Source organism: Sorex araneus, chromosome 2 (genome assembly GCF_027595985.1).
Source record: "Sorex araneus isolate mSorAra2 chromosome 2, mSorAra2.pri, whole genome shotgun sequence".
Taxonomy (NCBI): domain Eukaryota; kingdom Metazoa; phylum Chordata; class Mammalia; order Eulipotyphla; family Soricidae; genus Sorex; species Sorex araneus.
The window spans coordinates 225,673,886-225,687,969 of NC_073303.1; the positions used below are offsets into that span (position 1 = coordinate 225,673,886).

The following is a 14,084-nucleotide window of genomic DNA, read 5'->3' on the forward strand; positions in this document are numbered from 1 at the left end:
AGGCCTCTTATTTTTGTAAGATGTGTAGAATTTGCCATTGTCCTTTTTCTTTTGACAACTCAGGAAGAAACTGACCTCAGAAAGAATGTTAGACTTCGGCTGCTCTCCTGTGCCCTCCCCCCACCCCCCACCCCCCTTCCCGGCACTTCTGTCCCCAGACCCCGAACCCAGGGGAGCTGGTCGTGAAGAGGAGAGGGAGGCCCCTTGCCCTTCCTGGGGGAGAGGCAGAATGTAACCCTCTTCCTTGCAGCTCCCAGGACAGGGCTGGGGGCGGGGGGCTGGGCTTGGTCCCTCCGCTCCCCACTGGCCTCCACCCCTGCTTATGAGGTGAAGCACTCTCACCCCTTCCTGGCCCGGGACCAGGATGTAGGCCGAGGGGCCTGGGGACAAGGTTCCACAGATAAGGGGTCGTCCCAGGAGGTCCCCGGGGAGGGGAGACAGTCTAACCAGGGGGCCCTGGCGCACACACGGACCGAGACCTTAGCCTCTCGCTGTCTGGGAGGGGCCTGGGCCCCGGGCGGCTTGTGTGGGGCGCTGCCTCCTGCTTCCCAGGCCCTTGGTCCGCAGAGGGCGGGCGGGGCCCCCTGACATCAGGGCGGTTGTTCCGTGAAACCCGCCTGCAGCTCCTTCCTCCTCAGAAGTTTTCTCCTCAGGCCTGTCAGGGTGCAGGTTGGGGCCGCCCTCCGCCCTCCCTCTCGTCTCTCCCAGCCTCTTGCCCATCCCTCCTGTCCCCTCAGGGAGCTCCTGCCCTCTGCCACCTCGCCTGCCCGCTGCAAGGGAGTCTCTGGGAACATTTCAGTGCCAAGGTGCGGGGGCCTCACCGGAAGCTGCTGTCCTCCCCGTCTGTCTCTGTGGCGTCTCCTCCCCACGGAGCTGGCTCAGGGCAGGGCTTTAGCAGGCGAAAGGCCCTGGGCCAGGAGGTTCTCTCAGGTGTGAAAAGTTTTTTTTTTTTTTTGGGGGGGTGGAATGGGGTTGGGATTCCAGTCTTCCCTTCATGAGGTAGGCAGCCCTGGGGGATGGGGGGGCGCTTACTGATGGAGACCTAGGGCCCTCCGCCACCTTCTCTACTGGCCTTGGGGCACTTGCACAAGAAGACTGCCCCAGTCCATTAGCACCTACCTCATGGGCACTGGGGTGGGAGGGGAAGGGCAGGTCCAGCTCTGGCAATGGGGGGGGGGCATACCAAAGAATCCAGGGGCAGGGATTGGGGGAGGGTAGACTCAATAAGCTGGCCCCCTCCTTCCTCTACCCAGGTTGGGGTTGGGGTCCTCTCCTCCAGCTGTAACCATTTCTACCTCATTTTGCTGTGTGTTGTACATGGACGTATTTATCTCCTGTTTGATGCTCTGCCGTGTGGTCTGTCTACCTCAGAAGAGACTGTATTTTAAGAAAAAGTATTACACAGTATTAAAGCAATGACGTGTGCTTTCCGGAGGATTTCTTGGGGGTAACAGGAGGTGGGGTGTCTCCTGGGGTCTGGGTGTGGATCGGGAAGGATCTCTATTACTTTAGCCAAAAAAAAATGAGTGTGGGACTTGAGTCACCCCACACAGCCAGTGCCACTGGGCTTGCCGTGGAGGGAGCAGGGTGAGGGGCCTCTGTGGGACCGCCCTGGGCAGGGAAGTCCCCTGCACTCTTGGGCTCGCAGAATGGAGCTGACTCATTCCTTAACTTCATTATTTATCTCCACGGCCTGGAAGTCGGACAGGAGAGAAGAGTGACCAGATGAAAGGAGTGAATGGAGACGGGGAGCTGGCCAGGGCAGCTTCGCCCCGAGTCTGACAGCAGCCTGGCGCTAGGCTGGCACTTGTATTCCATTCTGGGGCGCAGATGGTGAGCTCCATCTCGGTCCATTTCTCCCTCGGCTTTTGCGGTCCACACCTGGCGGTGCTCAGGAAGCTACATATTCCTGTGCTCAGGAATGAGCCCTGGTGCTCAGAGGACCAGTGCTGAGATTGAACCAGGGGGGCTGCTGTCTACTGGACAAGTGCCTTATACCCCTCTCCTCGTCCTCAGCCCCAAATTCCAGGCTTATAATGCTAACTTGGGGTTCCCCCCTGCTCCCCATCTGTCAGTCCCGGGCTCGCTCTGACCGCGCATCAGAAACTCAGAAGAAATATCTGGTTGGAAAAACTGAGCAGATACTAGCGAGGGCTTCAGAACCGTGGCTTTAGGTGGGGTTAGGACTCTCGTTCCTGTGCCCCAGGGATCCAGGGTGAGCACTGTATCTAGGCTTCACCGGGTAGGCTCCTGGGGGTGGGGCAGAGCAAGTGAAGTGAGAACCCCCTAGGTTCCCCTCTGCGGGTGTGGACTTCAGAGCATTACCTGTGGTTCAGTGACCCCAGCTCTCACGGGGACGGCCAGATGGCACCTCACACCCGGTGTGGAGGTGGCAGCGCAGAGACGGCAAGGCCGAGCCCACGGTAGGCGGAAGGGAAAGCTCGGAAACAGCGCCGGATAAAAGCTACTTGCAGATGAGCGTATCTTAACGTTCTATGTCGTCACACCTAGAATAATACTTGGTATATTGACGACACTCAGCGTTAAATATTCTAACTCATTCCTTTCTAGATAAACACGCTGATGGAGGATGCAAGAACAGTCACAAAACTCTGGGCCAGGGAGATGGTCCAGGGGGCGGGAGAACATACCTGCTGCGCATGCTCTCTTTGGTCCGTGCTCGGTCCTGGTGCCACTGGGTTCCCCGAGCGTCTTTGGAAGTGACTCCCCTAGAACAGAGCCCAAGCACTGCTGGGTATCGCCCCAAACCAAAATATTTAAAAAACAGACAACAAGCTTTTGGGGCAGAATTGGTAACACAGAGGGTAAGGTGCCTACCTTGCACACAGCTGATCTAGATTCGATCCCCGGCACCTGACCTGGTCCTCGGAGCCCGCCAGGAGTGATCCGTGAGCAGGGGGCAGGAGTAAGCCCTGAGTACGGCTGGCTGTGGCCCCTCAAACAGACAAAAAACTTGAACAAACCAACCCAAAACATCCTGCAGGAGCAGAAGCTGCAGTTTGAGGTCTGTGTTTCTGATGTGTGTGTGTGTGGGGGGGGGGTTGGATGGGGGCGGTGGGGAGGGGCGGGTGGTGGAAGGAGGCTTGTGGACAGAAACCAGCAAAAAATCCCACCTCGGTTTGGAGAGAACTTAAGGGGCTGAGCATGTGCTTCTGCTCGAGAAACCCTGAATTTGCGTGGGGAGCCCTGAGGGTATGGTCTCCAAACCCAAAGCAGTATCAATTCCATACATTTTTTGGTTTGGGGACTAAATCCTGTCCCTATTGCTCAGAGGCACAAGAGCATCCATCTGGGGTTTAGTAAGTGAGAGAATTTAGGAGTTGGCCAAGGGCTACGATGATGACGGACAGGTGTTCCGGGGCGCCTGATAGGGGGTTAACTGGATTACAAGTGGGTGCCAGAAGCTTGGCGCTATAGTGAGCTGGCCAGGAGACCTGGGACTTTCAGAATGAGGGTCTAGGGTCTTCCTTTTTTGGGGACTAAATCCCACCAATCTGGGCCACTAGGGAGCTCTCCCGCTGCGGTTCCTGGCTGGTACGGGGACCCCTCCACCCCACTCGCCCCTCCACCTTTATGGGTCTTGGGCGATCCTTCTCCCCTTCCAGGGCCCCTGGGCTGTGCCACCAGTGGAGGGGTGCCCTCCCCTCCCCCACCTGAGAGCGTTCGGAGCCCCTCCCCCCACAGTCCCGGCTGGGGGCGTCGCCGCGGAGATGGCGCGGGCGCTGGCCGGGGCCCTGGCGCTGGGGCTGTGGGGCTGGACGCTGGCGCCCGCAGGGGCCGTGGACGCCCTGGGCCCGCACCAGGCCGTCCGCCTGGCCGAGCTGCTGACCCCGGAGGAGTGTGGCCATTTCCAGTCGCTGCTGAACTCGCCGGACCCGGACGTGGAGGCCGAGCTGGCCCGGCTTTCCGAGGACCGCCTGGCCCGCGCCCCGACGCCGGAGCCCGGGTCGCGCTCGCGGGGACGCGTGTCCGCGCGGCCCGGGCGGCGGGGGCGGCGGGCGGCGGCCACCGAGGCGGCGGGCGGGTGCCGGGAGGCGCTGGCCGTCTGGCTGGCGGCCGCCGCCCCGTCGCTGCCGTGGGACCGCGTGGCCCGCGCCCTGCGGCGCAGCGGCCGCCCCGACGTGGCCCGAGAGCTGGGCAAGAGCCTCCACCAGCAGGCGACGCTGCAGCTGCGCCTGGACGGGCGGCACTTCCTGCCCGGCCCCGCCGCCCGCGCCGCGCCCCCGGCCCCCCGGGCCCGCCGCGCCCGCGCCCCGGAGCCGCGCTGGGACGCGCTGGAGCTGATCGTGGAGCGGCGGCCGCAGGCGCCCTACGCGCGCAGCCCCGCGGGCTGGCTCCGGCCGCTGGCGCTCGGGCTCCTGGCCGGCTTCGCGGGCGCGCTGGGCTCCGGGGCGCTGCTCCTCCTGCTCGCGCTCTGGGCGACCCGCGGCCCCGGCCTGGACGCCGCCGCCCTGCCCGGGGCTCGGGGGCCGCGCGCCGCCCCGCGCCCCTCCCGGGAGCGCAGTTCCGCGAGTCAGCGGGGCTCGGGAGGAGACGCCCCGCGGCCCGCGCGCTGGCACTGCACCGCCTAACCGACGCGGCCGCCTGCCTCTCTTTAAAGAAATAAATATGTATTTGCAGCAACAGTTCCCCATTCTCTGGGACTCTTAGGGGGTTAAAAAAAATCCCGCATTTTTGGGAAATAAAACTAACAGGAGACAGGCGTAGCATCGCCCCCCGCATCACCCTCCCAGGCTCCTGGGGGGCGCCCCCTCCTCCCCTTGTCAACTGCAATTCCTGAGCTCGTCATTCTTTCACTAACAGCGCCCCGAGTTTCTGCTCTGAGCTAAGCAACTACAGCTGTTATCTTCGAAACCCAGCTGGAAGGTTTCTCTCCTTACACATGAAGCTGCAAGGGCCAGAGGGGGCCCAAGTCCAGAGGGAATGATCTGAGAAACATGACGGGGACCGGAAGTTTTCTAGGCCGAGGTGCTGTTGGACTGGGGGTGGGGTGGGGAGGGTGGGAAGCAGCATTATAGGAGTGCCCCCCTCTCCGGCACTGTGCTTGCAAGCCGCCCTCCCCACTCAGGCCAGGCCTCCGCAGGGTCCTGCTGGAGCCCTAATATTCCCCTCCACCTAGGAGGCCTCTCTGGGAGATCTCACACCCCCTTTGCTTCCGGGGACAGCGAGGACAAACTTGGGTAGGAGCACGTGATTCTTTTTCTTTCTTTCTTTCTTTTTTTTTTTGCTTTTTGGGTCACACCTGGCGATGCACAGGGGTTAGTTCTGGCTCTGCACTCAGGAATTACTCCTGGTAGTGCTCACGGGTCCCAATGGGATGCCGGAGATCGAACTCGGGTCGGCGTGCAAGGGAAACGCCCTACCCGCTGCGCTATCTATTGCTCCAGCACCAGGAGCATGTGATTCTTGACCCCCCCTTCCCCCACATCCCCCAACCCTACCCATTGGGCGTGAGCAATGAAGAATGACAGGCCAGTCCAAGAGGAGATTGAAAACAAGATTGACGTAACCCTTTATTGCAAATTCTAAAGTAAAAAGATGTACAGTACAAAGTAAAATTGAAACTTCAGACTATAAACTTCCAATCCACTTATACATTCTCAGTTCTCAAGCATTTCTGCCATTTCCGCATAAACGGAACAGGGAACAAGTCGAGGGGGCGAGGGAAGGAGATACGACAGCAAGGGAAGGAAATTAAGTGTCTAGAATAATCACAAACCCCAGAAGCAAGTGAAAGGAAAGACATTTTCTCGACCTGCTGTCCTGGTGATGAGAAGCGGGGGTGGGTGGAGCAGTGCAGATTAAAATGGCTCTCAGAATAGCAGCATTTATGGTACCATTTCATCTTCCTTAAGTCCAAATGATACTTTGCCCTTCCCTAGTGCCTTTGCCTCTGTATCTCAAAACATTTTACAAAACATTTAGTTAAAGCCTCACAACACCCCTGTGAGGTAGGTCAGTATTATTATCCCCATTTTACAGACGGGGAAACTGAGGCACAGAGAGGTTAAGTGACTTGCCCAAGGCCACATAGCGAGCCAGCGGTTGAGCTGGGGATGGAACGCAGGAGTTCTGTCCCTTTTCTGGAACCACTGGGCCACGCTCCCCTTTACCTATATACATTCTTCACACACACACACACACACACCACACATGCACACCCGCCCACCCCACCCCACTTAGCCTCTATGTACAGCAAACAGCAGTGGGGGGCAGGGGCAGGCGGTGCTTCAGGAGCACTTAAAGGGAGGAAGTCTCGAGGAGGAGACCCCGGGAGGCACCGAGCTCGGCCCCGTGCAAACCCTGGGCCCGTCCCCATCCCGACTTCCTCTTCTCTCCTGATGTGCCCCCTGGCTGGCTAGTCGCAGCCGATTCTTTAGGGGGTGGGGGGTACCTGAAAATGAACGAAGCTTTTTGCAAAACTTTGGGCAACATCTGAGAAAAGAAAGAGGCATCGTTACAGAAGATGCCCAGGACTCAAGTCTCAAAGTCGTAACCATGGCGATCTGCCTCCACAGCGGGCCTGGAGGCTGGGCCGGGGAGGAGAGCACTGACCTACCAGCCTTCTTTCTCCGGAGTGGGGCTCCTGGAGTGACTAGAGCGGGCACTTCAAAATCCTCCTGAGAGTTTTCCTGGACTGGGAGACAGGGCCTGGGGCGGGGCGGGGGGTCCCCAAAGTAGGAGGGCGAGGGAAAGGCAGGGTGCCGCTCTCCCCAGCATGAATGTAGATGAAGCCAGCCTGAGCGGGCAGGGTGATGCTGCCAGGCTCCAGCCTGGGCTAGCAGGGCGGCGGCTGGCGGGGCATTGTGCTTGCCCAAGCTTTGGGGCGCTGGGGTTGTTTATTTTCGTAACACACTGGCAGGGCTGGCTGACATCATCCCCAAGGGCTCTGCCAGGAGGCTGTGGAGGAAAAAATTTGGCTTGGAAGCTCTGGCCTGTAGGGGAGAGATGCCACATGCAGGGGTGAGTGGGGATGGGGGCAGGACCTACTTTCCCTTCCGCTCTCTACTTCACAGCCAGAACTTGCCAAGAGACCCTCCGACTTCTCTCCCTCCAGCCCCTTCCTGTCCCCCAGGGTGCTGAAGGCCCCAATTCCCAGCCCCTTCCCAGGACTCCAGAATTGGGACCATCAAGCGACAAACACACGCCAAGACGGGCTCCCCTTGCAGGGCGGAGAGGGTGCTTTTTATTGTTTCCTGTCGGCGGAGAGCCGGGCCTCCGGGCCTTTGCTACGACACTGACCTTCACGACGGGTCGGTACAGGCTCACACTGGTTGTGGCGAAAACAGAAAAGAACTCTGGGCACTGTCTCGCAGGGGCTCTAGCTGGGAGTTTTGCTTCTCTCCCACCCCGCCACCCCGCCGCCCCCGGGGCTCCTGCCCCCGGGGCAGTCCAGGTGGCCGGGGTGCGCTTCCCTTGCTCTCACCCTCTGCTTTTGCTAACGGAGTCTCAGCATCCTAGCCACAAGGAGGCTTGGGAAAGAAGAGGGGGTGTGTTTCCACACAAACCAACGACCGAGTCAGCTACTGCTCAGCGGCTTTGGCTCTGCATTGGAAATAAACAGCATTGCACACCTTTTTGCTTTGTCCTTTGTGTTTTTTTTTTTCTGTTTGTATTTTTTTTTTTTAAAGGTGGATTGTGGAGTATAAATACTGCACCGAGGACCTGGCTACAAAAAAATAAATATTTATATTATATTTATATATCTATATATATATGTGCAGTGATACTGTGGCTGCTGCTGCTTTTTGATTGGCTTCGTTAATATTTGGCAAAGCGTTGCCACTTACCCACTCAGTGAAGAGGTCCGGAAGTGTCCTCACTGGGTTTTCAGTTCAATGCCTGTTAACCGCGGGTGTAAACTGCTGGTGATGGTGTCAGGAACTACCAAAGACGTGTGGAGCAGGGTGGGTGGGTGAGTGGGTGGGAGAACAGTGGGCGAGGGAGGAGGAGGTGGGAAAGAGTGAAAAGAATAGCGCAGAACTGCAGACAGTGTGTATGTGGGGGGCTTCTCTACAACACAGGCGGAGGCGTCAGATTCCAAGGTGCGTGTGCATGTGTGTGTGCGTGTGTGTGTTCGTGCATGTGTGGGACTGAGGAGAGGCCTGCTGGGCTGGGGCTGGGGGAGGAAAAAGGTCTCGGATTACTCTGCTTTAGTAGCGTGATGACGTCACTAGTACGAGCACGTGGGGGTACGGAGCGGTGTCTTACAGCGAGCTCTGTGGCCCATCCAAAAGGCCTAGGAACAATTATGAAGTTTAGCCAAATCTTGCATAGAAGTGGTTAGAATTTATTGCACATTGGAACAAAAATATATTATTTTTTTTTTGTTGATTTGGAAAAGACCATTAGCAATAAAAAATTTTTTGTCTGTCTGTCTGGTTTGGGGATATACATTGGCTGACAGCATCTAAGTTCTAAGAAGAAAGGAAAGTATAAAAAATAAAAATAAACATGACAATGGCATAAGCCAGAAGCCATTTCCTATTTAATAAGTCAATAATTTGTATTTACAAAAGGCATGCCGATAAAATAAAATGATATCTTACAGTATTTATAATTCTCTTAAAAAGACTAACCACACACATCATGTGTTGTGCTGTTTACGATGTAGCCTGTACACGTTACTATACATTCATCCTAGCAGTTAGCAGGGTCACCAAAAGAAACGCCTCCCCGACCTGGCACTGGCTATCGTGCGCGAGTTCTACGGTGGCTCCGCACAAGCAGGCTATTGAGAGCTGGACGGTTTCTCAGGGTCCACCAAGACAGGAACCTTGGCTCACTGGCTTGCCGCGGTTTGTTCTACGCAAAACTAGTCAGGAGGACTGTGAAAGGACATCCAAAGTGCTTCTACTACAAGGCAGATTGGTGTGTTGGATTATCGGGGGGTGGGGGACGGCGGGGATTTTCTTTCCCCTCTACGGTATGATTTAGGGAGAATTTCCTTTGATTTGGTTCATACGCTCAAGTCGAGTCCCTCCTTGTTCTCTGCACAGACTTCAGCTGCAGCGTCTTGGCTTTGAAATTGAGCCAGCAGGTGAGAAAACCCGGGGCTCTAGACCCTTCCCTACGGCAGAAGGAATGGAAGGATGTGACACTGCCCCTGGAGCCACCCTCTAATGACAATGGGCATCGCTAAGCAGACAGCAAAACCGGTGAGAGGGAGGGCGCGGGGGCGGGGGCGGGGGGAGCTGGAGCATCACGGAGCCGCCTGCTTTCTCAGGGGAACCAGGCGGGCCTGGCTCAGAGGCGAGCCTGGTTCTATGGCAGGTTCCCCGCACCCCCGCAGTGACGATCCTAATAATAAATGGAGGAAATCACAGCCCCAGCCTCGGTGCTGCTGGCCTCACCCACCTTGGGGGCAGGGGAAGCCTGCTGCGTGGAGAAATGTGATGGAGGCAGGGGGAACGACGGAGCGTGTGAACTCAGACAGCCTCGCTGGGGAAGAGAGGGGGCAGTTCCAGACAGCTGAACCCCTCTCCACAGAGACCCACACCTGGAGAAAGCCATGACGCAGAAGGATGTGACACGAAATAAAGTCAGCACCCCTGGAACCCCAACGAAAGGTTTAAGTTCCCCAAGTTCCCCCAGGAGATAACATGCTACTTGGAATAGCACTTTTGTCTCTACTCCAAATAAGTGTTAGTATGAAGGCTAAACAATCATCATAAATATTGCAAGATACAAATGAACATTTTTTTTTGTTTTTGTTTTTTGCTTTTAGCCCTAGGATTTGGTTTTACAGTGACATTATTAATACAAGCCATTCGAAATCGAAGCTTCCCCGTGTGTGGGACACGGAGCAGCATTAAAGAGTTTCATCTTTCAAAATGTGCAATAATGACGGTATGTCAGAGATGTCTGTCAAACATAGACACACAACGGATCCAGCTGCTTGTCGGATTGGGTTTGTTTTGTTGCTGTTGGTGGCGGTCAATTGGTTGGTTGTGTTTCCCTCCCCAGAAGGTGTATGAAAGACTTCTAAGAATTCAGAAAGAATCGCAGCAGATATGGAACTCTTACCATTTTTTTTTTCTCCAAATACAGTGAACGGTGCAGGGCTGGGTCCTGTCGAGAGGCTGGCCAGCGCGGGGGACAGGATTAGTGTCCTGTGGTGTATGGATCTCATGCATGTCTTCTGATCACAGCATGCCATCATGCAAATCATTTCTACGCATTGAACGAGCACAATGTTTGGAATCGGCCTGAGCAAGTCCTCCGCAGCCTGAAGAAACCTGATTGTCTTCCCCCACCCATCTCCAAACCACGTGAAGCCCATGTGGAGAAGATGCGGCTTATGTCAAAGAAACTGACAATTGAATGACATGGGCTAAATGTGTGTGTGTGTGTGTGTGTGTGTGTGTGTGTGTGTGTGTTCTTTTTGCTGCTTAGCTTAACTAATGTAAGAATGCAAATATAGTTTGCATGAACAAACAAACGTTTTTTTTTCTTTTTCTTTTTAAAGTGATGCTTTCTGCGTCTGAGAATCAACGAAACCAAAATAAATAAATAAATAAATAAATAAATAAATAAATAAATAAAAATCCATTTGGCTGCAACGGAAATATGCTGGTCCCAGCAGCCTCTCCACTGTGTTTGTATCCTGTTTGGTTTTGTCCTAAGTTTGCATTGACTGATGTGGAACATGCAGTTACCACCTGCCCAAGCATTAGGAAACCTGTGTGTCCAGGGAGCGGGGTCCTCTGCCCTGGGCGGGTCACTGCCCGAGATGCAGCCGTGTTACACGGGAAGCGGCCTACGTGTGGTATTAGGTCTTCAGGTGACAGTGTCCGCAGCTCTTCTGCATTGAGAATATTCAGGAGGTTTGTAAACAATCTTTCACTTCCAGGTCTTACCTCTACGCAATATTCCCCTTCTGCTGTCCTCTAACACTTGGACTCTCTCACCTCTTTTTGTCGCTTGGCTCTTTCCCTTTTCCCTTCCTCTGCCCGCTGCTGCTTCTCCTTCTCGGGCTTCGTCACGCTGTCATAGGAGGGCAGGGAGGCTGTGGACGGGGTGCTCTCTTTCTTCTCTCGGTGTGTGCCTCCATTCTCGAGCTTCTTGGAAGTGAGCTTTTTGCAGATGAAGCCCCGCCGTGCCAAGTGTCCCCTGTAGGCGCGCTGGAGGACCACGGCGGAAACTTCTTCCTGCTTGCGCCGCAACGTGGTCGTGATTGGCTCGTAAGACACTTTGGAAGGATTGGATGCCACGAACCGCTCCTCCATCTGTTGCCGAAGGATGTCCAACTCCCCACTGTCTCCCAGGACCCGCTTGGTGAAGGCAAAAAGAATGTCCAAGCAGTGGATGCGGTCGCCGCTGACCATTGGTAGATCCATGGCAATGAGCTCAATGGTGTTGGGTTTGGGCACTCGGAGAGGATGTTCCAAGGCATCAGCAAAGTCTGCCAGCTTACAATACTCGATGAACTGGGTGGCATCGGGGTCGAACTTCTCCCAGATCTCGTAGAAGGTCTCGAAGTCGTCCTCGCTCAGAGGATCTGCGCTCTCCTCCGTGGCCACGCTGAAGTTCTCCAAGATGATGGCGATGTACATGTTCACCACGATCAGGAAGGAGATGATGATGTAGCTTACAAAGAAGAAGATGCCCACCGAGGGGTTCCCGCAGTCCCCCTTAAAGCCACTCCCGGGGTGCTCCTTGTCCAGACTGCAGTCGGGGGGCCGGTTGAGGATGGGCAGCAGCAGCCCGTCCCAGCCGGCCGAAGTCGTGATCTGGAAGAGGCAGATCATGCTGTTGCCGAACGTCTCGAAGTTGAACATGTCATCGATGCCGGCCTCGTGCTTCACGTATGCAAAGTTGGACATCCCAAAGATGGAGAAGATGAACATGACCAGGAAGAGCAGAAGGCCGATGTTGAAAAGAGCAGGCAAGGACATCATTAAGGCAAAGAGCAGGGTACGAATCCCTTTGGCACCTTTGATCAGACGCAAGATGCGCCCGATTCGGGCCAATCGGATGACTCGGAAGAGGGTGGGGGACACAAAGTATTTCTCAATCAGATCAGCCAGGAACATTCCTAGAGAGAAGAGGAGAAGATGATGTCACAGGATTGAAGAGGCCCTTTCTCTTTACTCTTTACTTCTGGCACCCAGTACTAAGGAACTCTCTTTTTTTTTTTGGCTTTTTGGGTCACACCCTGCGATGCACAGGGGTTACTCCTGGCTCATGCACAGAGGAATTAACCCCTGGCAGTGCTTAGGGGACCATATGGGATGCTGGGAATCGAACCCGGGTCGGCCACATGCAAGGCAAACGCTTTACCTGCTGTGCTATCGCTCCAGCCCCACCAAGGAACTCTTATGCTCAATGGATTTACTATCCCAAATAAGCTCTCATAATGGAAAAAAAAATCCTAAGAAACAAACAACAGCACCCCCCAATCCCCACCAGAAAAACCCAACCCCCCCAAATAAAAACAAACAAAAAAAACCTCCATGTTTCCAGCATGTAAAAAAGCAGAGAAAACAGTAAGATACCCATGTACCAAACACCCAAATTTAACGAACACTTAAACACTTAAACACTTAAAGATGCTTTAGCATCTTACTAAATTTACTTCTTCTGTTTATCCCCAGAAGCAACCATAATCCTGAGATGATACAAACATTAGGGAGTCTTCATAACTTTGCTATGCAGAAATCCACTTTGGATTATTTGTTTTTCCAGTTGGATGGGGGTCAGAGAGAAAGTACAGGGATTAGGGAACGTACCTTGCATGCATCCAAGCCTGTATGACCCCAGGCACACACAGCCCCCTGGAGTTCTGCTTGGGAGCCCCCCGCCACCGCCAAACACAAAAAAACAGTTGGATGGTAAGAATTCATTTTTTTTGGGTCACACCCAGCGACGCTCAGGGATTACTCCTGGCTTTGCACTCAGGAATCACTCCTGGCGGTGCTCGGGGGACCATGTGGGATGCTGGGAATCGAACCTGGGTTGGCCGTGTGCAAGGCAAACACCCTACCCGTTGTGCTATGGCTCCAGCCCCCATGAATCCATTTTAAGAACACATTTTCATCTGATATTTTCTCAATCAAGGGAAACCTGAAAAAATGATTTGTGCATATATGCCTTTTCTAAGGTGTATCAATTCCTTCCAAAATGCTATAAAATTTCATAGCCACCCTCTGACTCACTGAAGATCTCATCCTTTGGTATGATGTCTTAATTATTCCACAATGTTTCTAATTTTCATAGTACCTTCTTCCTAGCTTTGAAGAGTTATCCCTGGTTTCTTGCTTGAAAGCTACCCTTATCCGAAGAACCTTAACTTCCAGGATGGGGAAAGATGCAGAAAGATCAGAAATAGGCCAGCTTACCTCTTCGTTTGTTTGAGAGATCATATGTAGTGATGGAAATCGAACTGGGACAGACTGCACGCAAGTCAAACACCTTAACCCCTGGTACTATTTCTTGCCCCATTGCCTGGCTGTCTTCCCTGGGGCCCCTTGGAGGGGGTGGGCTTCAGTTTCCCTCCCTGCCCCGAGCAGAGCTCCCACGGCCGAAGACCTCCGGAGCCTAGCCATAGCCATGCTCAAGGCCTCTCTCCACATGTTTGGACGAGCCTCACGCATGAAGGAACCAGCAGAGGAACCCAGGTGTGTGGGACCCAGGGCTGAGATCTCCAAATCTGCTTGGATCGGGACTGGGCCTCTTCTGCTCAGAGTCCCCATTTTCCAGTAGCTTGGCAGTCACACCCAGGACTGCCCCTGGCACCGTGTAATTCCACCAACGGCCAACATCCAGAGACTATAAAACCAAGCTCCCAGAAGTGACATCTTATAGCCTAGTTCTCCCTCTGGGAGAACCTGGCCGGCTACCGAGAGTTTTCTGCCCACATGGGAGAGCCTTGAAAACTCCCCTTGATGTATTCATATGCCAAAACCGATAACAATGATGGGTCTCATTCCCCTGACCCTGAAAGAGCCTCCAATGCGGCACCATTGGAAAGGATGAGTAAAGAGAGGCTTGTAAAATCTCAGGGCTAGGACGAATGGAGACGTTATTGAGACCGCTTGAGAAATTTTATGATCAACGGGATG

At 54.6% G+C, this 14,084-nt stretch overlaps 2 protein-coding genes across 6 annotated transcripts in view; one reads left to right on the forward strand and one right to left on the reverse strand.

Moving 5' to 3' along the window:
• The first annotated feature begins 3,731 nt into the window (after positions 1–3,731).
• On the forward strand, positions 3,732–4,592 carry TMDD1 (transmembrane and death domain 1). The gene has a single exon (XM_055124585.1). It carries the CDS (start codon positions 3,732–3,734, stop codon positions 4,590–4,592), a length of 861 nt encoding a protein of 286 aa, XP_054980560.1.
• A 912-nt stretch (positions 4,593–5,504) lies between these two features.
• SCN8A (sodium voltage-gated channel alpha subunit 8) overlaps positions 5,505–14,084 on the reverse strand; it is a 224,623-nt gene continuing 216,043 nt past the window's right edge. For all 5 annotated transcript variants that reach the window (XM_055125619.1, XM_055125622.1, XM_055125620.1 and 2 more), the window contains one exon: positions 5,505–12,058. In XM_055125619.1, the coding sequence (XP_054981594.1) occupies positions 10,911–12,058 (1,148 nt within the window). In that variant the 3' untranslated portion in view covers positions 5,505–10,910. The remainder of the gene's footprint in view (positions 12,059–14,084) is intronic.